General features: G+C 46.9%; 1 protein-coding gene across 2 annotated transcripts in view; it reads right to left on the reverse strand.

Moving 5' to 3' along the window:
- Positions 1–19,626, reverse strand: part of HCK (HCK proto-oncogene, Src family tyrosine kinase) — a 53,284-nt gene extending 33,658 nt beyond the window's left edge. Inside the window, exons 1-2 of one of the 2 annotated variants that reach the window (XM_011959967.1) lie at positions 19,334–19,626; positions 792–912 (exon numbers count right to left, since the gene is read on the reverse strand). In XM_011959967.1, coding sequence (XP_011815357.1) covers positions 792–911 — 120 coding nt within the window. In that variant the 5' untranslated portion in view covers position 912; positions 19,334–19,626. Of the gene's footprint in view, positions 1–791; positions 913–2,230; positions 2,250–19,333 lie in introns of those variants that run through there. The other variant, XM_011959975.1, reaches the window with a different exon arrangement.
- Positions 19,627–23,065: the final 3,439 nt, after the last annotated feature.

Here is a 23,065-nt window from a genome sequence, read left to right on the forward strand (position 1 = left end):
TTTTTTTTTTTAAAGAGACAGGGTCTCCCTGTATTGCCCAGGCTGGAGTGCAGTAGTGTGATCATAACTCATGCAGTCTCGAACTCCTGAGCTCAAGCAGTCCTCCTGCCTCAGCCTCCCAAAATGCTGGGAGTACAGGTATGAGCCACTGCACCTGGTCTGTGGTTTCATTTTTGAGAAGAACGTGTTTGTGTGTCACACAGTAGGATTATTGTAAGGATTAGGGTGCTAATAACCGTAAAGGCTTAGAACAGTGCTTGGTTCATAGTGAGCTCTGTATAAACATAAAAGAAGTTGGTAAATACCTCTCCTAGCATGACTGCTTCTCTTTTTTCAACTCTTGCTGTTGTTCCTGCTGCTACTTTTGGTCTTATACTCGTGTCATTATGGTTGGTACTATTACTATGGCAATTGTTACTGTATTTTTGCAGTGCTGCTGATACTGCCATTACATGGTCACTTCAGCTGCTATCATGACTGGTCACTCATTACTCTCAGCACTGCTTTTGCTTCCGCCCAGGCCTGAGGCCTGAGATGCTCACTCAACCTGTTTGGTGGAGCCCAGGCTGACGGGTCAAACCTGGGCTGCAGGAAAAGAGAGGTGACTTCCTTGTCCCTATGCATGCTGGCACTGCATCCCGGAGAGTCGAGTCAGGTCACTGTTGGTGGCCAGTCAGCTCCCTTTCACTCCAAGCTCACCCTGCCCAGCCTTGGGAAGACAGGAGGCTGTTAGGGCAATGTTGGGCCAGCATCTGGCAGCCCACAGGGAAACTGGGACCTCCCCTACTCACCGGCTTGATGGTGGATGTGGGATCTGGCACGTACACAGGGCAGTGTGGGTTGGCGCTGGTTTCAGTTTTTGAGAATATATTGCCTCCGGCCTGGAGGAACTTGGACTTCATGCACCCCATCCTGCAGCAGACAGAAGGGAGGTAAGCCCCGGTTACCAAGAGCCTCACGCGGGGAAGTCTTCTGATGCTGGCATTCCAGGTCCCCTGCCCCCAGACTGGCTCCCACTGGCCTTCCCAGTATTAATTCCCCTTCCAGCTCCATGCACCCTCATCGTCCCCACACGGAGCCCACTCCATCCTTGCCACCTCTGGGCTTCCCCATGTCCACGTGCCATAGCACTGGCCCAGGGCTGACAAGCTGTCGTTGTCATGGGTACCAAGGACCAGCGTGATGGGTGTTTATTCAGAGGATGGCATGAGGATAACAGAAATGTAACAGGTCGAGCTGCTGGGGGGCAGAGCAGGTGGTAGGCACTGCTGGCTCTCAGGTCAGAAAGCCTCGGCTGATCCTTGGCCCCTCCACCCCACCAACACCTCACTGACCACTTTCCTGCCCCCTACCCACCTCTCGGATCTTCATCGGCAAAATGGGGACAATAATAAGACCTATGGTGGGGAAACACTCAGTGCAGTGTCAGGCTCAGAGCAAACACTACAGAAAAACTACAGTGTTATCAGATGATAAATTGCCATTTTTATATTAAATAACAAGATGAGGTCACATAACATGGCTCAAACAATCTAGTTTGTCAAGGCACTGTATTCCTGGTATCATTTTGTAAATGGCTTATAACTCCTTCCCTCCCTCCTTTCCTTCCTTCCTTCCTTCCTTCCTTCCTTCCTTCCTTCCTTCCTTCCTTCCTTCCTTCCTTCCTTCCTTCTTCCTCCCCCTCCTCTCCTTCCCCCCTCCTCCCTCCTCCTCCTCTCTCTCTTCTCCTTCTTCTTCTTCCTCGTCCTCTTCCTCTTCCTCCTCTCTTTTTCTCTGTCTCTCTCTGAGTTATTTGGTAATTCATTCATCCATTTACACAGCTAACATTTACTGGGCACTTTTCTAAACTGTGAGAAAGGGAAGCAAGTTCATGCCCTCAGGAACTCAACTGCAGCCAGATGGGAGACAGAGACAAAAACAGGCCAACAAATAAATGACAGGACAAATAACAGGACACATTGAGTTAGTGCAAAGTGTGAGGACAATAAGAGAGGGTGCTACGGGAAACAACAGGTCTGGCCCTTTTAGGCAGGGCATTTGGGGAAGACCTCTCAGAGGAGGGGATACAGAACCTGCGGCCTAAATGACACGAAGGAGCCAGTCAGGGGACACTCTGAGGGAAAAGTGTTCCAGGCAGAGGGAACAGCAAATGCAAAGGCCCTGAGGCTGGCATGTGCTTGGAGAGAAGTTGGAGGCACTGAAAGCAGGAGAGTGTGGCTGAAGCTCATGGGCAGGGGAGAGGGTGGTGGTGATGAGGCCACCACACCCTGTAGGGCCAGGAGGACTTTGGATTTTATTCTAAGGATGATGGAAAGTTTCTGACAGGAGAATGATGGAATTCAGTTTGCACTTTAAATAATCCCACCGGTGACTGAGTGAGGCGTGGACAGTAGGGAGCAGGGGAGGGAACCCTGTGAGAAATCTGCTGAAATGTTCAGGTATGAGATGATGGTGGCCCAGGGCGGGGTGAGGGCAGAGAGGAGTTAAGCATTGGACAGGTTTGGGGAACATTTTGGAGGTAGAGCTTGCAGACTTTGCTGCTGTATTCAATTAATTTAAGGATGCTTAAACAAAACACATTTACTCCGAGTAGAGTAAAAACATAATTGTAAAAGTGGAAGAAATGTTTCACTTCTTTTCTCAAAATGTGCACACACATTTGCTGAGAAGGCAGGCTGTGACAACCACATAAGGAAGTGCTTGCTTTTCTCATCTCTGCACAATTGCCATTTTCTTCTAAAGCAGTTAGAACTCAGTTATATTTATCTTGTTAAAATAAACATGTGTTGTGGTTTAAGAAAAAAAGAAAGAAAAAAAAACCACCCAAATTTCTAGGCTTAGACGAGTTACTTTTAAAAACGAAAAAAGATTCCTTTTATTTACAAGGATTTGCCTCTTCTGGTGGGAACTGGGAAAGATTTGCCACTTCAAGACTTGAGCAGTTTTGCTTCATTTGTCTTTTGGAAATAAAGTAAGGAACACATTCAGACTCTTGGAGTGCTGGATCATTAATTTGAAAAATTATCACAATTAATCACAGATTTATAATGTACTTGCATGCATTTAAAACTGAAACCAGCACCTCTCTTTGAGATAAATGTCTATGACAGTTCTGGGAAATTAAACATGCATCTTGTGTGGCATGTATGACATAAAATGATCTCACATTTCATATGTTTTGGTCAGCATAAAGATGTTCTGGGAAGAGCAGTGCTGTGTGAGGTAGGACAGCTCACTCTGTCTCTCTGGGCACCCACCAATCTGCAGCTGCGAGCGTTGTGATTCCCAATCCACACGTGTTGAGCACCTCGTATGCTTCACTTACGTGATCAATGTACATATTCAAGATGGTCACAGGGTCCCGGGGGAGGGGTCTCGGAAGACCTGTGTTCATTCACAATCCAAGGCCACCTCTGAGAAAGGGTGGCGAGGGTTCTACCTCACAGGGTGGTGGTGAGCATTGAGCAAGTTGATGAGTGTCAAAGTGCCCAGCATGCAGTAAGCGCTGCAGAAACATTAACCACAACCATTTCTGTTTACTGGCAGACGTGGCACTGCCCCAGAGCATGAAGCAAGCACACTTTGCAATTCCTCTGACTCACAAGCCTAGATACTGCAACACTGGAGAAGTTCGCTCTTTTTAAAATAGGGAGTTCCCATGAGTTCCATTTTCTCACTATAAGGCGTGATTTGTTTTCTCAGAGACAGTCTCACTCTGTCACCCAGGGTGGAGTGCAGTGGTGCTTACTGCAACCTCGACCTCCCAGGATCAAGTGATCCTCCCACCTCAGCCTCCTGAGTAGCTGGGACTACAGTTACAAACTACCATGCCTGGTCAATCTTTTAAAATGTATTTTCTGCAGAGACAGGAGGCAGAGAAGGGGGCAGGTCTCACAATGTTGCCCAGGTTGGTCTTGAACTCCTGACCTCAAGTGATCCTGCTACCTTGGCCTCCCAAAGTGCTGGGATATGAGCCACCATGCCCAGCTGAAAGTGTGATTTTTCTAAAAGTGATCCACTGGCAGGAGTCAAATTTGTGTAAAATGTGATTGTCCCCCTAAATGAGAGAACCATGTCCACTGCCTGGTGTGGACCGGGCATCAGAAATGTCCATGTTCATGGTCACTAGGCCCAGAAATGTCATGCGAGCCACAAATATAAGTTGAAGTTTTCTACAGCCAGATTTTTAAAAATTAAAATTTTATTTTATTTTTTCCTTTTTAAAAAATTATTTATTTTTATTTCCCTTTTAAATTTATTTTTAGTTTCTATTTTTTTTAATTGTATTTATTTATTTATTTTTTTGAGACAGAGTTTTGCTCTTGTCACCCAGGCTGGAGTACAGTGGTACAATCTCCACTCACCACAACCTCTGCCTCCCGGGTTCAAGTGATTCTCCTGTCTCAGCCTCCTGAGTAGCTGGGATTACAGGCATGTGCCACTACACCTGGCTAATTTTTGTATTTTTTAGTAGAGACACGGTTTCACCATGTTGGTCAGGCTGGTCTTGAACTCCCGACCTCAGGTCATCCGTCCGCTTCGGCCTCCCAAACTACTGGGATTTCAGGCGTGAGCCACCAGGCCCGGCCTATTTTTCATTAAAAAAAATTTCTTTTACAGTCAGGTTTTTAAAAGTAAAAAGAAACAAGTGAATTAATTTCAAGATGTATTTATTTTACCCAATATATCAAAATTATTAACATATAATAAATAAAAAATTATTAATGAGATACTTTACATTCTTTTTTTTGTACTAAGCCTTCACATCTCAGTGTGGATTTTACTCTTAGAGCACATCTCAGTTATGACTCCATCTGTGCTCAACAGCTGTCTGTGGCTCAGAGCTACCATATCCAAACATGCAGAGAGAGAATGCTCCCATCACTGCAGTACAGGAAAGGCTGGTGCTCACGCCTGCATTCCTCAGTGCTTAGCCCAGTGCCTCCTGGCACACAGTAGGAGTGTCATGCACAGTGAGTGAGTGAATGGCTGCATGCCTGGCGTGCCACGCTTTATGTAGTAGGAAGTAAAGGCATCCATCAGCACCATAAGATAGGGCAAAAACAAAAAAACAAACAAAAAAAAGAAAAGAAAAGCATCAGGACATAGTTCCTACGACCGAGTTGAGAAAGGGAGACTGGACACACAATTACATTCTGAAGCCACATACTAAGAAGCTATTAGGAGATACAGAAAGTAGAATGGTGGTTGCCAAGGGTTAGGGGAAGGGGAAATGAGGAGTTAGTGTTCAATGGGTGTAGCGTTTCAGATGAAATGAGTTATGGAGATGGATGATGGTGAGGGTTGCACAACATTCTGAATGGATTGAATACCACTGAAGTGTACATTTGCAAATGATTAGGACAGAAAATTTGTTATATGTATTTTACCACAATTTTAAGAATGAAAGAAAAAGAAGCTACTTAGGGAGTGCTAAAGATAGGAGGGGCCATGCAAAGGTTGCTAAAATACTTATTGGGTGAAAAACGCAAACTGCAAACATGTACAACAACATCAAACCACTCTTGTAAAATGAATGTATGTGCCTATGTGTATGTTAATAAATTCGTATAAAAAGCAACCTGTTTATAATAATAATTGAGCAGCAAGATAATGAGCTGGGTTTTGAAGAACAGGGAGGATCTGAATAGATAAAGACTGGGGGAAAGTCAAGAATATTCCAAAGAAGAACTGACTTCCAAAAAGGATTTGAGGGAGCTTATAATATTAAACCATATACAGAGCACTGCAAGTCTCAAAAAGGGTACTCTGCACCATATAGAAGAGAAAGATTATTGAACTAGAAGCCCAGGATGGGATTGCTACTACCATTGAGTACTAGATTTATCTCTGAGCTTCCTAGTAGCCAAGATAAAAATGGAAACTTGTACAACATCACCATAAGATCCCAGGAAGCACAACAATTTGTCTGTTGACAGAAACAAGTATTTTTTGAGTACTAAATTCAAGATAATTTGTTCTGTGGCTCCTCATAAGAAGGTCACTGGGGCTGGGTGCGGTGGCTCATGCCTGTAATCCCAGCACTTTAGGAGGCCGATGTGGGCAGATCACTTGAGGTCAGGGGTTTGAGACAAGCCTGGCCAATATAGTGAAACCCTGACTCTACAAAAATGTAAAAAATTAGCCAGGTGTGGTGGCGCACACCTGTAATCCCAGCTACTCGGGAGGCTGAGGCAGGAGAATCGCTTGAACCTGGGAGGCAGAGGTTGCAGTGAGCCAAGATCATGCCACTGCACTCCAGCCTGTACAACAGAGCAAGACTCTGTCTCAAAAAAAAAAAAAAAAAAAAAAAAAGAAGTCACTGGAGGGCACAATGGACAATTTCTTCAACTGTGATTTGTCAGCAGAATTTATGGTATGTTGGTGAGTGGTTCCCAAACAGATGGCGCGGATATTATTTGGGTGGGTTTGGGAACAGGCAATGGGGTGAAAGTGGGGAGAGAATGATGGAAGAAAGAGGTTTATGTAGTCCAGGGCCTCTCTGCAGAGTGCCTTGTGACAAAGTGGCTTGAGTGAGTTTAGAAATGCAATATGGTGCTCAGAGTGTGGCTAGCCTGAGAACCAGCAGCCTCAACCTCATAGGGGAGCTGTAAGAAATGCAGAATCTCAGGCCCCACTTCCCAAATCAGAATGTGCATTTTAACAAGGTTCCCAGGCGATTCATGTGAACATTCTAGCCAAGAAGCCTAGAGAACCTCTTTTGCTCCTGCCTCCTCAGCATCTGTCCCTCATCAGATAACAGTACCTGGATTTTCCTTTGGAGAACCAGCCTTCTCCCACTTAGTGCATGAGGTTTGGTGGGGCGGATCCCACCCTTGCCTTCAGGGATTGGCAACTTGACACAGGCCTGGCCAATCAGAGAATCCCATATCCTCTGGCCCCCTGGCTATAGATATTGGTTCAGCTATAGGCATATTCGTCCTCCTCACTGAGGCAGTCTGCCCTGGGATTTTGCTGGAAAAATTAGGGAAAAAGTACCCTCTTTCTACAAGGATTGTTGAGATGTAGGAACCTCGAGTTCTTGGAAACCACCTCAACGTCATCAAGGTAAAAGCTTCTTTAGAGTGAAGCCACCAGAGAGGACAACAGAGCTGAGGTATGGAGATTAAGTAATTCCTGAAGATAAATTGAGCACCTGGATCCAGCTGTGCCTGAAGCCTATACACCTCAGGATTTTTCCAGTCCACAAGCAAATAAATTCTCAGTTTTGCTTAAGCCAATTTGAGTTGGGTTTCTGCCATTTGAACTCAAAAAGTCTTCACTGATTCTTGCATATTCTTGGGTCACACTCTGGATTGAATGAACCAGTGTCTGCGAGTGAGGGCCTGGAATCTGTAGTTCTAACAATTCTGCAGGAAATTAGTATATACACTAAAATTTGAGATCCACCAATGTAGCAGAATGAAGGCTGAACTTGGGGGTCAGAATACTTGAGTTTGGATCACAGTTCTGCCACTGACTGGGGATGTGACTTTGAGCAAGTCATTTGCCCTCTCTGAGCCTTATTTTTCTTTCCTGCTAAATAGGAGGCCTTGCTTCTCAGGCTTGGCCTGAGGTCCTATGTGACTAGGGATGTGAAGGACTGTGTAAAATTTCTGCATATGCATTTCTCATCTAATGTGCTTCAAAAGCAGGCTCTGAGAGCAGAAGTAGCCCGCCTGGTTGCACACCCACTCAGAACTGCTGATCCCTGGTAAAGACACTTCCTCAGGCCACTGCTGACCCTGGGAACCTGAAACCTGCTCCTCATCACCTCAGCCTCTGCTGAGGGAAATGAGAGAGGTCAGCTTGCTTGTGCCTGGCTGCTTCCTACGGTCACCATGTTGGCTGTGGAGGCCTCAGAGACTCGGCCTGTGCTCTCAGAGTCAAGCTCAAGGGGGAGAGGCCAGGGCCTGCCTGAGCATCCATGCAGTGGGCTGGAGATGGTTTTCTGGGAGCTTCTATGCTTAAGCAGAAGCCTGCAAGGGCTGGGGGTGTGAAGCCCTGGATTGTGGTCCCATATCTGCCATAAGCTCATTGTGTGACCCTAGGCAAGTCTCAATTTGTCTCTGAGCCTCAGTTTCTCCAAATGTGAAATGAGATGTTGGATGAGAAGTTCTCTGAAAGAAGCAGCTGCAGTTCTTTCCTGCATAGAATCCATTCCCCCTTCTTCTAACAACAGTTGTCCAATTTTCCTTTGGGAATTACTCCTCCCCTAGTCTCAGTTTACGGCTTGGGATAGAGTTGACTCCAACGCCTGGCTGTAGAGGTGGGTCTGTAACCAAATCTAGCCAATGAGTGTTGCAGTAATAGAAGCAGAGATGGGTGTCTGGGCGCAGTGGCTCCTACCTGTAATCCCAGCATTTTGGGAGGCAGAGGCAGGTGGGTCACCGGAGGTCAGGAGTTCAAGACCAGCCTGGTCAACATGGTGAAACCCCCATCTCTATTAAAAATACAAAAAATTAGCCAGGCATGGTGGCAGGCACCTGTAATCCCAGCTACTTGGGAGGCTGAAACAGGAGAATTGCTTGAACCTGGGGGGTGGAGGATTCAGTGAGCCAAGATCGCGCCATTGCACTCCAGTCTGGGTGACAGAGTGAGACTCTATCTCAAAAAGAAAGAAAGAAAGGAAGAAAGAGAGACAGAGAGAGAGAGAGAGAGAGAGAGAAAGAGAGAGAGAGAGAAAGCAAGCAAGCAAGCAAGCAAGCAAGCAAGCAAGCAGAGATGGGCATGTGATTCAATTCTGGCCAACAAGAGCCAGCCTTTGGTTTCTAGCTGGAAAAAAAGGCCTGCAGCAGCACGGCAAAGTCAAGAATTAGAGAAATATAGACTCCCAGCCTTGGATTAAGCCTTGCCTGAAGCTGATATCTCAGGGAGTTTCCAGTAACCTCCTTCTGCTTGAGCCAGTTTTGAGTTGGATTTATTCCCCCTTATACATCGAAGAGTCTTGCCCAAAGAGTGCAGGGGGATTTCTTATAAGGGATTGTGATTCACACTTAAGTGTGAATGACTGATGGCAAAGACCTCCCTGATACCAGGTTTTGGTAGAAGAGAAGGTAAGATGGTACTAACCTATTAGAGTAGGTGAGGATGGGAGGAATACGGATCTCATTAAGCTGATGGCACTGCAGCTATGCCTTAAAAGGGTCTGGTTATAGAGGCTGGGTGCAGGCGCTCATGCCTGTAATCCCAGCACTTTGGGAAGCCGAGGTGGGGGAATTGCTTTGAGCCCAGAAGCACGAGGCCAGTCCTGACAACATAGCGAGACCCTGTCTCTGCCAAAAAAAAAATTAGCTGGGCATGGTGGCATGTGCCTGTAGTCCCAGCTACTTAGGAGGCTGAGGTGGGAGGATCACTTGAGCCTGGGAGGTTGAGGCTGCAATGAGCTGTAGTCATGCCACTGCACTTCAGCCTGGGCTACAGCCCGAGCAAGACTGTCTTAAAAAAAGAAGCGCCTGGTATCTAATAGGCTCTCCATACACATTTGCGGAATGGATGTATTATGTTCTACTCTCTATGGGCCTCATCATACTTGGCTAAAGTCAACAGAGCAGAATTATGAAGTTATTTTTCAGATAGGGAAATGGAAGCCCATGGGAGAGTGGGTCCCCCGGCTAGTCAGTGGCAGGTCCAACTGGCACTCAGCTCTCCTGCCTGTCATCATCCACTGAGGTCAGCCCTAGAGGCTGTGGGCGATGAAGGGGAAGGGGAGAATGAGGAACCCAAACAGAACTCTCAAGAAGGCAGACCGTGGGGGCCCAGGGCTTAAGGCTGTTCAGTTACAGGAACTTTCTCTTCTCAGAACAGCTCAGCCATGGGGGTGGGAAAAAAGTATTTCCCCAACAGGAGTCGATTTCCTGAGCAGTGCCTTATGGGTGCAGAGTCTAGCAGCTCCCTCTCCTCAGGTTCCCTGACTATCTTCTGAATGAACTGTCTTTATCCCTGAGTGACTATTGTCCCTAATAAACAGTTAGGGGTAACTCCTGACTTCCCACCTCTTCCCTTTACTGAGCCTCAGCTTCTTTCTCACAGAGCTCAAAACTTCCATTTTGCAAGCAGGAAGAAACTTGGGAGATCAGCATTTTTGTTGGACAGGTGGAGTAACAGCCCCAAGAAGCTGTGTGGGCCCTGGCTCACATGATGGCAAGCGACAGAGCAACATACTGAAGGAGAACTCAGGGCCTTTGGTCATTTGCCTGGCTCAGCCATAGGGTTGGCTCTGAGATGCATGTGTTTCAACCACTTATTCAACCACATATGAAACTCATAGCATGTTCAATGTTACTTTTGGATCCCTTGGTCAATTTCAGAATTCCAGAGCAACTGTGAACCTCCTTGGAATGATTTTATCTCCAAGGTAGGCAGGAGGCAGGGCAGTTTGAAAATAGAGCATGAGATTTGAAGTCAGACGGAGCTGGGTTTGAATCCTTATTCTGCCTCTTACAAATAAGTGAGTCTTTTAAAATGTAAGTCATCCTGAGCACTGTGGCTCACAGCTGTAATCCCAACACTTGGGGAGGCTGAGGTGGGCAGATCACCTGAGGTCGGGAGTTGGCGACCAGCCTGGCCAACATGGTGAAACCTCATCTTTACTAAAAATACAAAAATTAGTCAGGCATGGTGGTGCATGCCAGTAATCCTAGTTACTCAGGAGGCTGAGGCAGGAGAATTGCTTGAACTCGGGAGGTGGAGGTTGCAGTGAGCCAAGACTGTGCCAGTGCATTCTAGCCTGGGCGACAGAGTGAGACTCTGTCTCAAAAAAACAAAATAAAGCAACAACAGAAAAAAAAATGGCACAGCAGTCCAAGACACGTCCTCCTTTTATTCCTTTCTTCTTCCTTCCTTTTTTCCTTCCTTTTCTTTTTCATTCGTGGCCAGAGGTGCCTCGATATCTGATGGCTCTCCTGTCTTCTCCTGGTTTCTTCCCATTTTCTCTCATAGACATTTCCTCCAATAAATGTCTTGCACATTTAATGCTATGGGAGTCTGCTTCTCAAAGGGACTTGAACCATCTCAGGGTATGCTGAAGTTAAGTATAAAAAAATAAATAAAATAAAAAGTAAAAAAGGACCTGGACTAACACACCTAATGTATCACCTGTTGATTTATTATCCATCTGACCATTAGGATGTGAGATATGACAGTAAGGACTTTGTTGTGTTCACTGCTATATCCCCAGTATGTAAAACTGGAACACAGCATGTGCTCAATAAATTCTTATTGAATGAAGTCCCCTTTAGCCTGCTGGATGCCCCCAGATTTCCTGTCTAAACAATAGCTATAAATAGGCCAGGTGCAATGGCTCATGCCTGTAATCCCAGCACTTTGGGAAGCTGAGGTGGGTGGATCGCCTGAGGTCAGGAGTTTGAGACCGGCTGGCCAACATGGTGAAACCCTGTCTGTACCAAAAATACAAAAATTAGCTGGGTGTGGTAGTGGGCACCTGTAATCCCAGCTACTTGGGAGCCTGAGGCAGGAGAATTGCTTGAACTCGAGAGGCGGAGATTGCAGTGAGCCAAGATTGTGCCACTGCGCTCCAGACTGTGCAACAGAGTGAGACCCTATCTCAAAACAAAAACAAACAAACAAAAAGAAATCCAATAGCTATAAATATACGTTTAAACTGAGAAGGGTGATGCACATTTGCTCGCTTCTGCTGGGAGAGGAGCAGTCTTTCCTTGGCTGCTACTCAGTGGACGTTTCCTCCTCCAGAGAGGACACAGTGGCCAGTTCACCACCAGGGCCACTTTTCACTTTAACCTGCTGTGATACTGAGAGGTCAGCTGCCCCCAAACCTGTCCTCCACAAATGGAATCCTCAAAGCCACAGTAACACATGTGCTGATCCTTTTACTTTTTCTTTTTTTAAATAATTGACAAAGCTCCAGGTCTCAGTTTCTTTCATTTTTGAAGGGTATGTATTTTGTTTTTAAAATGACCTTTTACCACCTAGTAAAACATTAGTGCATCCTTCTTGTTAAAAATTAAACCATTGGCCAGGTGCAGGGGCTCACGCCTGTAATTCCAGCACTTTGCGAGGCCGAGGTGGGTGGATCACGAGGTCAGGAGATCGAGACCATCCTGGCTAACACGGTGAGACGTGAGACCCCGTCTCTACTAAAAATACAAAAAATTAGCCGGGCATGTTGGCGGGCGCCTGTAGTCCCAGCTACACAGGAGGCTGAGGCAGGAGAATCACATGAACCCAGGAGGCGGAGCTTGCAGTGAGCAGAGATCGCGTCACTGCACTCCAGTCTGAGTGACAGTGTGAGACTCCGTCTCAAAAAAAAAAAAAAAAAAAAAATTGAACCATTACAGGCCAGGCATGGTGGCTCACTTCTGTAATATCAGCACTCTGAGAGGTCAAGACAGGAGGATTGTTTGAGCCGAGGAATTTAAAACCGGCCTGGGCAACATGGCAAGACCCCATCTCTACAAGATTTTTTTTTTAATTAGCTGGGTGTGGTGGCATGTGCCTGTGGTCCCAGCTACTCAGGAGGCTGAGGTGGGAGGATCGCTTGAGCACAGGAGGCTGAGGCTGCATGAGCCATGATAGCGTCACTGCACTCCAGCCTGGGAGACAAAGTGAGACCCTGTCTCAAAAGGAAAAAGAAAGAGAGGGAGAGGAAAAGAAAGAAAGAGAGAGAGAGAGAAAGAAAGAAAGAAAAAATAGAAGCAAAAAGAAGCAGAAGGAGGAGGAGGAGGAAGGAAGGGAAAGGAGAGAAAGAGAGAAAGAAGAAAGAAGACGAAAAAGGAGGAGAAAGAGGAGGAGGAGAAGGAGGAGGAGGAGGGTGAAGGAAGGAAGGTAAAAAAAGAAAGAAAGAGAAAGAAAAGAAAGAAAGAAGAAAGAGAAAGAGAAAGAAAGAAAGAGAGAGAGAAAGAAAGAAAGAGAAAAAGAAAGAAGGGAGGGAAGGAAGGAAGGAAGATTAAAACATTACAGATACATTCAGGACACTCTTGGATTACTAATTCTCTAAGCCCTCCATGGCCACCTCTTCCCCGACCCAGATAGCCTCTGCCAGCATTTGGCCTCAGCCTCTGCCTCTGCATTTACAAACATGTATGTTGAAGCAGAGGCTGTCAGTGCCCTGCCTCTATCGCTCCACTCTTTACCATTTCCGCACGTTCTGGCTGGACTTCCAGCTGTCGGCACCTTCAGAGATTTCTCTGTGGCTACTGGGTGCCTGCTCTGCCTGTGGGCTTGGCAAGCCGAAAGTGCTAGAGAATTATCACACTGCCAGGAGTAGTTTTCAACTAAAGACAAGAGTGGGTGGACAAATATCCCAGTTTCCTCACCTCTCGAGTCTGTTCTACCCTGGCTCCCACAGTTCCTCAGTGGAATTGAGCTCCAGGTGCCTGCAGTGGTAACTGGACTGAGAAGACACCTTTACTGACTGCCTCCTGTTCCCTGCCTCACTTCCTTACTCCCCTAGAAGGGTCTCTGGAATCAGCTCTCAAACAAACTATTTGGGTTTGAAATCTTGCCTAGGCTCTGCTTCTGGAGAAACTCAAACTAAGACATATATGCTATGATGGACTTGTGTGTGTGTGTGTGTGTGTGTTTGTGTGTCTGTGTGTCTGTGTGTTTTGACATAAAGGGAATCATGCTGCAGGAATCACGAGTAGTATCCTTCTCAGTTCTTCTTTTTTAAGACGGAGTCTTGCTGTTGTTGGCCCGGGCTGGAGTGCAATGGCATGATCTTGGCTCACTGCAACCCTGCCTCCCAGGTTCATGCCATTCTCCTGCCTCAGCCTCCTGAGTAGCTGAGATTACAGGCACTCACCACCATGCCCAGCTAATTTTTGCATTTTTAGTAGAGATGGGGTTTCACCATGTTGGCCAGGCTGGTCTCTAACTCCTGACCTCAGGTGATCCACCTGCCTCATCCTCCCAAAGTCCTGGGATTACACTGCGCCTGGCCTCAGTTCCATTTTTTTTTGGATGTGGAAACTGAGGCTCAGAAAGGGAAGAGATTTGCCCAGTGCATCACAACCTGTCTTTGGCAGAGCTGGCACTCAGACTCGGGGTCGTCTACTGTGCTGTACTGACTGTTCTTCATTTCTCTGGTAGAGATGAGGCGGGGACTCCTGTTCTCTTGGCTGCACTTATATCTCCTGGGCCAAAGGATTTCAGGGTGATGCCTGGAACTCAGGGAGGTGACCCGAGGGGAGAGTCAGGAGTGCACATCCTAGCACAGTGCCATCCAGAGGATGCAGCTTGTGGGACCACAACCAGGGGCCAAGACCAGGGCACATTTACACTCAAGCACAGGCTGCTTCTGCATCATTACCCACTCCTCTGAAAGCACATTCAAACTCCCAGTCCTGTGGGGGAGGAAACTAGAGAAATGGGGTGGGGACCAATATATGGTTGGGGTTTATTTAGAAAGGCAGAAGCTGATTGCTTGATGACTTGTACAGAAAAAGAAAACTAAACTAAAAAAAAAAAAAAAGATGTAAGAAAGAAAGACAGAGGCTGAGAGAGATTGTGCCACTAACTTGCTGTGTGACTTTGGGAAAGTCATTTACCCTCTCTAGGCTTCACATTCCTTTCCTTTTCTTTTCTTTTCTTTTCTTTCTTTTCTTTTCTTTTTCATGAAACAGGGTCTTGCTCTGTCATCCAGGCTGGAGTGCAGTGGTGCAATCTTAGATCACTGCAACCTTCGACTTCTGGGCTCAGGCGATCCTCCCACCTCAGCCTCCTGAGTAGCTGGGACTACAGCCATGTACCACCACAACCAGCTAATTTTTGTATTTTTTGTAGAGACAGGGTTTTGCCATGTTACCCAGGCTGGTCTTGAACTCTTGAGCTCAGATGATCTGCCTGCCTCGACCTCCCAAAATGCTGGGATTACAGGATTAAGCCACCACGCCCGGGCCTTCATGTTCCTTTTCTTTAAAAAAGGAAGCCTTGTCATGACCCAAAGGGTGGGGTTTGAAAACTCAAATGACTACAGGGGGACCTGGAGGGTTCTGCGCATGAGGTAAGTGGGCCTGGCAAGGGCCGTGCGAGCTGGACAGCCCAGGGCAGTCCCCGGCTCCACTGAGGTTGTCTGAGGAGAACTGGGTTCTAGTCTCAGGGCTGCTAACTCTTCTAATTTTTTAGGAGACAGAAATCCAGATTATGTGAGCTCTCCTGAATTTAAATGTTAGCAACTAATTAAAAATAATCACTGTGGGTGGAGGGGTGTTGGGGGAGAGCAGCTGAAATATCTCAGGCAAGGCAGGGAGGAGGTTGTCCAACATTCATTACGTTTGCCCCTTCAGTGGCTTTTTGAGGCCCTACTATGTGCCAGGTGCCAGGCGTTAGAAGATACAGTGGTTTATAGGACAAACATGTTTGTGCTCTTGTAGAATGTACTTTCTAGGAGAGTTTAAAGTCCAAGCCCTGGCTAGTCCTTAGAGTGTAGACAACTTTCGCCTTACTTCCTAGGGGTAAGAACCCCCAGAGGGCAGCCTGGTTTGAATGAGTTTAAGATTCATGCTTTCTGTACCCATTAGAATGGTAATAATAATAATAATAGTAATAATAAATACAGTAGGCATTGGCAAGGATGTGAAGCCAATCAAAACCCTTGTATGTTACTGGTGGAGATGTAAAATGGTGGAAAACAGCATAGCAGTTCCTCAAAAAGTTAAAGACAGAACTTTTGTATGAACCAGTAACTCTACTTCTAGGTATATACCCAAGGGAATTGAAAACAGGTGCTGAAACAAATACATGCATGCTCATAGCAGTATTATTCGCAACAGTCAAAATGTGGAAACAACCCGAATTTCCATCTGCAGTTAAATGGGTAAATAAATTGTGGAATATTCATACAATGGAATATTATTTGGCCACAAAAGGAGTAAAACACTAATAGTTGCCACGATGTGGATGAACCTTGGAAAACATAATGTTAAGTGAAAGAAGCTAGACACAGAAAGTCACATAGTACGCTTCGATTTATATTAAATGTCCTGAATAAATTAATCCATAGAGACAAAAAGCAGATTGGTGGTCGCCAGGAGGATGGGGGAATGGGGGTAATTGCTTAATGGGTACAAAGTTTCCTTTTTCAGGGGTGATGGAAATGTTTAGGAGCTACTGAGAGGTGCTTGTACAATGTTGTGAATATACCAAATGCCACCGAATTGTTCACTTAAAAATAATATAGTTAATTTTATAAAGTTATGTGAATTTCACCTCAATTAAAATATTTCTAAAAATTTTGAACTGTATAAAAGATTGCTGGCCGGGCTCAGTGGCTCACACCTGTAATCTCAGCACTTTGGGAGACCAAGACAGGTGGATCACGAGGTCAGGAGATCGAGACCATCCTGGCTACCACGGTGAAACCCCGTCTCTACTAAAATTACAAAAAATTAGCTGGGCGTGGTGGCGGACGCCTTTAGTCCCAGCTACTCAGGAGGCTGAGGCAGGAGAATGGCGTGAACCCAGGAGGCAGAGCTTGTAGTGAGCCAAGATCGTGCCACTGTACTCCAGCCTGGGGAACAGAGCGAGACTCTGTTTCAAAAAAAAAAAAAAAAAAAAGATTGCTCTGTTAGAAACGTTAAGCAAATTATAATACAGGCAAACAGTGGAATATTATGCAGCCACTAAAAATTTAAGAACATTTTAATGACCTGGAAAATGCTACAATGTAATACAAAGCAAATAAGATAAATATAATCTATGTGTAGCATTATATTAATTATGTTAATTTAAAAGTGCATAGAGAAGACTACATAAAGATATATGAAAATATTGTTATTGTTCCCTCAAAAGATTCATGCTTCCATTTTCTTGAACACTTACTAAGTGCCAGGCAGTGAGTAAGGCAAGTGAAGCGCCTTACAGCAGAGAACATGAGGCCTGGAAAAAGGGCCATTGATCCAGAGACAGCTGGGAGGTCAGCAGAGCAATATTCTTTTCTCTTCTCTGCCCCAGAGTCCCTAGGTAACCCTTCGGGCTTCAGTACTCCTGTCACACAAAGGGGAGGGTGACAGGTGCCCTCTCTGGGGAGCCATCCATCCTTTTGGTGTTTTCCTCAAGAAACACCTGTACATGGGCCGAAAGCTACATATCTAGGATGCTCCTGGCAATATTGTTTGTTGTAGTGTACACCTAGGAATAAATTGAGTATTTATCCACAGGGAAATGAGAAATACTGTAGAGTGGTCACCTGCTGGGATACTCTGCAGTAGCTGGAAGGAATGAATGAGGCCTCTATTTTCTATTTCTCATCCTGTATAGATTTTGACAACTTAATGATAAGAAGGGGCAAATATGCTCCTCTGCTATCCCCTTTCTCAGAATTGCAGAAAAGTTTCACAGTTAGATAGCTTTTTTTTTTTTTTTTTTTGAGATGGAGTTTCGCATTTGCTGCCCAGGCTGGAGTGCAATGGCGCGATCTCGGCTCACTGCAACTTCCGCTTTCCCGGGTTCAAGTCATTCTCCTGCTTCAGCCTCCCGAGCAGCTGAGATTACAGGCATGAGCCACCGCATAGATAGCATTTTTAAAGCACACAAAACAATAATATGTGCTGTTTATGCATACATTTACACAAAATCCATTTTTAAAGGCACGGCCTGGAAGGACTGTAATCATGACAGCAGTTGCCTCTTGGGAGGCAGAGAAACAGGACTGAGAGTGACACAAGGTGGGGAGACTTCAAATTTTTCTGTTACTTTTAGTGAATTAATTTCTTAAAATCTGAAGCAAACACAACAAAATGCTATCATTTGTTAATTCTGGATGGTGGATTCTTGGGATATTTAATATATTATTCTCTTCACTTTTCTGTATTTCAACCTGTCACCCCCTCCCCTAAAAAAAAAAGGACCATAAAGAAAAAACCATGGGATAAGGCAACTGATATGTATTGAGGCCTTTCTCTGTGCCAGGCATAGGCTACCCCAGTGGTTCTCAAAGTGTCATCCTTGGATCAGCAGCAGCAGCATCACCAGGGATGGAAGTTCTCAGCGTCCTGCACAGAGCTACTGAATCAGAAACTGTAGGATTCGGCCCAGCAATCTGTGTTTTCACAAGCAGTCCAGGTGATGCTGATGTAGGCTGAAGTCTGAGAACGCAGGGCCATGTGTCTAGCTAGGGCAATGTTAAGATACATCAAGCCTGTGTACTGTCAGACAGTACTCTCAGAGCTTTCCTTCAGTACCTTTTCTTTTCTTTTTCTTTTTTTTGAGACAGAGTCTCTGTCGCCCAGGCTGGAGTGCAGTGGCCCGATCTCAGCTCACCTAAACCTCTGCCTCCCAGGTTCAAGTGATTCTTGTGCCTCAGCCTCCGGAGTAGCTGGGATTACAGGCACGTGCCACCACGCCCGGCTAAGTTTTGTACTTTTAGTAGAGACGAGGTTTCACCATGTTAGCCAGGCTGGTCTCAAACTCTTGACCTCAAGAGATCCACCTGCCTCAGCCTCCCAAAAAGCTGAGATTACAGGAGTGAGTCACCCTACCCGGCCCCTTCAGTACCCAATTAATCTTCTAAACAACCCTGTGAAGGAGGTACTATTACTCTCCCCATCCTGCAGCTGTGAAAACAGAAGCAAAGAAAGGCCAGATCCTCTACACCAGGTCCAACAGGCAGTTTGCCTCTAGAAGCCCCCTCCCCTACCCACTAGCCTAACTGTCTCTCACAGGCACCACCTCTCGCATACTCCAATTTCCTGCATCCTTGCAAGAAAGACTTCATAGCTCTGGCTTACAGAATCTTGAGAGGGAGAATTCGTCCAACAAGGAGGAAAGTGTCAGGGCATGCAGCAGTCTTGGGCCAGGTTTAGGGGTTTGACCTAGACCTGCTGTGGGAGGAGGGGCAGAGAGCCGACCAGCTGCAGCCGGCCTGGGTGTGGCTCACACGTCAGGCCTCTGCCCATCTGCCCCCTTCCCCAAGCCGGCTGCCAACCCGGCGTGACCCGGCCCCCACCGGGAACCGTAAGGGCCTTCCCCTCCCGGGCTCTGTGAAGCCCCATCCTTTCCTTCTTCTTTTTTGTTAAAAAAATTTTAAAAAAATCCACCCCCCCACCCCGCCGCAGAAGGGGAACCTGGACAGCCCAGAGAAGTGGTGGATAAAGTCACTGCACAGGCCTCCCCTCCCCTCCCCCGGGCATCCACCAGTCCGCAGCAGTGCCGCCCCTCTCCTGGGCACCCTCCCCTGGCTGTCGACCCCTTATCCCGCAGGCTACCCGCGGTTCCCCCGACGTTCCCGTCTCGTCTCCCCTGGCTGCCCTCAGCAGCACCGGTAACCAGCCCTCCCCACTCCCCTGGACTGTCTCCGCCGCCTGGGACACCCCCGCGGGCCGGATATTCCCGGTCCCCTGTGCGCGGCACTCACCTGGGCGCCCGCTCCTCGTCTCGCGGGCAGCCCGGATCCTCGCAGCTCGAGCGCCCCCCCAGGTCGGCAGCCCCCGGGGTTCCGGGGTGCCAGTGCTGGAAAACTGACTTTCTAGAACTAGAGGCGGGGGCGGCGCTCGGAGGGGCTTTGGTGCCGCGGGCGTGTCTCGCCCTGCACTGTCTGGGTCCTTTCCCAGTCGCCTCTAAGCCTCCGACGTGCTCCCGGACTGGGACCAGGGACGCGGTGGCGCCCGCAGGCCATCTGGGCGCTTTAGCCGCGCCCCGAGCGATGCTAACTCCGCCCCAAGTGTCCTAACACCGCCCCGAAGATTCAGAAGCCACCCCAGGATCCTAACCGGCTCCCCAAGGGTCATAGCCTCGGTCTCCTGCAAGCAGGATCCCAAACCCGCCACCAAGAGAGAAAACAAAAACAATTAGCACCATCCGTCGGAGGCTTCTAACGCGTCTACCAAGGATGCTAACCCCCATTCCTTCCGCTCTACTCTCCCTAACACCTCCCCATCCCACCGCCCAGCGTCCTACCGCAGTCTCCGAAGGATCCCAAATGCCACCCCTAGGGATTCGAACCCGCCCGTCTAAGAACCCCAGCACCCGCTCCCATGCTCCCAAGATCCTACCTCCGCCCCGCCAAAGGATTTTTAAACTAAACTTGCCCCCAAAGATTCTAATCTGCCCAATGGAAAGATCCGAACTCTCACTTCAGTGGATTCTAACCCTGCCTTAAAGATGTAGAACACTAACCCCAGGGTTCCAATACCGCTCCTGCTCCTGCGCAATCCCAATCTCCTGCAGCCTAAGAGTTTTAATCCCCAGGGGCCTATCCCACCGGTCCAAAGACTCCAACCCTGCCCTTCAGAGATCCTAACCCCACCTATCAAAGGATTCCTGCTACAGTCTTTAAAGATTCCAACCCCACCCTGGAAAGGCTTTACCCTACCCCGGAAGCATCGTAATCCACTTCCCCCACCACTCCGACCCCTCCCTTCTGGCCCGGCCCTCCCCAGCGCCGCGGCCCGAGACTTCCAGGCCTGTCTGTGGTCAGCGGTTTCCCTTCCGCAGGCCTGCTCCATTCAGACGCCATGCAAAGTTCCTCTCTCGAAGGAACCACCGTGGCCATGCAAAGTTCCCCGACCAAAGGAACTACCCTGGCCATGCAAAGTTCCCCGCCCGAAGGAACCACCCTGGCTTCCTGGCAGCTCAGAGGACTCCCAAACTGGGGGGGTGGTCTGGGGAGGTGAGGAGTCAGGCTGGAGGTGACTGAGGCCCCAAGTGGATGGGATTGTGCCCAGCTCCAGGCAAGGGCAGAACACACCCTCTCCTGAAAAGACAGGGGCTATCACCCTAAATTCTGTGTAACACACCTCCAAAATCTCCCAAATGTACAAGAATCATGCTGTGTCTCTCTATTCCCGTTTTACCAGCTGATCGGGGCTACCGTCATTTCTTCATTCATTTCTTCATTCATTCATTCATAATTCATTTAGCAATGCTGTCCTGGGGGCTGGGGAATGCAGGGGTTCTTAACTTGGCACTATTGACATTTGGGCCAGGTAATTGTTGTGGGGGACTGTCCTGTGAATGATAGGATGTTTAACAGCATTCCTGGGCTCTACCCACTAGTTGTCTATAGCGTCCTCCTCCCTAGTTGTGACAACAAAATATCTCCAGACATTTGTAAAATGTCTCCTGGTGGGCAAGGGGGGAAGAACCATGAATGGGAAAGACAGTGACCCTACTCTTACGTTTTTGGTATATGTGCCTTTTTCCCTTCTTTTTAGCCTACAGTGCTATTTTAAGGGGGTCTCCCATCCAAGTACTAACCAGGCTTGATCCTGCTTAGCTTCCAAGGTCAGACAGGATCAGATGCATTCGGTGTGGTATGGCGTAGATAACTTTAAAAAAAAAAAAAAGTAGAGATGAGGTCTTGCTATATTGCCCAGGCTAGTCTTGAATTCTGGGGTTCAACTGAACCTCATGCCTTGGCCTCCCAAAGTACTGGGATTACAGGTGTGAGCCATTGCACCCAGCCTGTATATGCTTTTTATAAAAACAGATAATGTTCTGAATGTGTGTTTAATGTTACTCATCAATTTTTGTATATTCCCTCCCACCACCCCATCACTGTTGTTAATATCCAGCCATGTTTCCAAAGGTAGTGGCCATACGTGTAGTCACCGTTTACATCCTTCACATTTTATTTATCCATTCTCCTAGTCATGGACACCTAGATTGCACACAACTTCCCACTACTGTAAATAGTGCCACAGTGGACATCCTCATACACGCCCCCTTATCGTCCTACATTAGAATTTTGTAAGGACTTGCTTTGCCAAGAATGACAGGTGTTTGCAGAATCGCCACTGCCCCACTCTTTCTCCCATCATTTTCCCTTATCTTTACCAACCGTTGGTACTATCCATTGGTCTTAATTTGAGTTTCCCAGAAGCAGACCCTGGACATGGATCCAAGTGAAAATAGTTTATTTAAGAGATGCAGAAGACAATAGTAGGGGAGTAGGTGGATGAGACAGGGAAGGGAGGGAAGCCAGTTAAAAAGAGTATCATGAAGCCAGTTACCATTATGGGCAACTGGAATTCAATTCTGCAGGGGATCTCTGGAGATATACCCACTTCAGAGTTACTCCACCTGTCAGGTGAGGGAGCTGGGGCACTTACACACCAACTCCTGTTGGACACCGGATGAGGGGTACTTCAGGGATACTGACCCTCCAGCATTTTGGCCTCCCTGATGCATGCTTCAGCCACCAGAGGGTCTCCAGGAAGAGAAGTGCAGCTCTTAGTAAAGGCCCAGGGGGCAGTAGAGGGTCCGCACTAGCATCAGCTACATTTCCTTCCAAAAGTTTGCTATTCTGATAGTAAAGAACAAGAGAGCTGACACGTGATCCTGTTCATGAACAGTTTCCCAAATGTTTTGTCCTAACAGTAATGCTGCTATTGAAATCCTTGTGCATTTTCCCAAAGCCTCTGTCAACTTTATTGTCGTGAATAAAATCTACCATCATAAATATTCAGCTTGATGAGTTTTAGCAAATATATATACCTGTGTAACCACCACCCCAGTCAAGATATAGAATATTTCTATCACCCCAAAAAGTTCCCTTATGTCCTATTGCAGTCAACTCCTCCCACACTTAGGTAGCCTTAGGTAACCACTGATTGGCTTTTTGCCATTATACATTAGCTTTGTCTTTTCTAGAATTTCTCATAAATATAGTCATACAGTATGTTTCTTATGTGTTTGTCTTCTTGTACTCAGAGATTTTTCCATGCTGTTGCATGTTCCAGTAGTTTGTTCATTTTTACTGCTGAGTAGTATTCCATAGTATAGAAGTAACACTATTTGTTTATCCATTTATTTGTTGAGAGACATTTGGGTCATTTTCAGTTTGGGACTATATAAACAAAGCTGCTATAAATATTCATGTACAAGTTTTTGTGTTGGCATATTTTTATTTCTCTTGGGTAAATACTTAGGATTGGAATTGCTGGGTCATATAGCAAGTGTATGTCTAACTTGCAATAAATTGCTAATTTGTTTTTCTTTTTTTTGAGCCAGGGTCTTGCTCTGTCACCCAGGCTGGAGTGCAATGGCATGATCTTGGCTCATTTTAACCTCTGTCTCCTGAGTTCAGGTGATCCTCCCACCTCAGCCTCCTGAGTAGCTGGGACTACAGGTACACCACCATGCCTGG

The sequence above is a fragment of the Colobus angolensis genome, unplaced genomic scaffold (assembly GCF_000951035.1).
Source record: "Colobus angolensis palliatus isolate OR3802 unplaced genomic scaffold, Cang.pa_1.0 Scaffold114, whole genome shotgun sequence".
NCBI lineage: Eukaryota > Metazoa > Chordata > Mammalia > Primates > Cercopithecidae > Colobus > Colobus angolensis.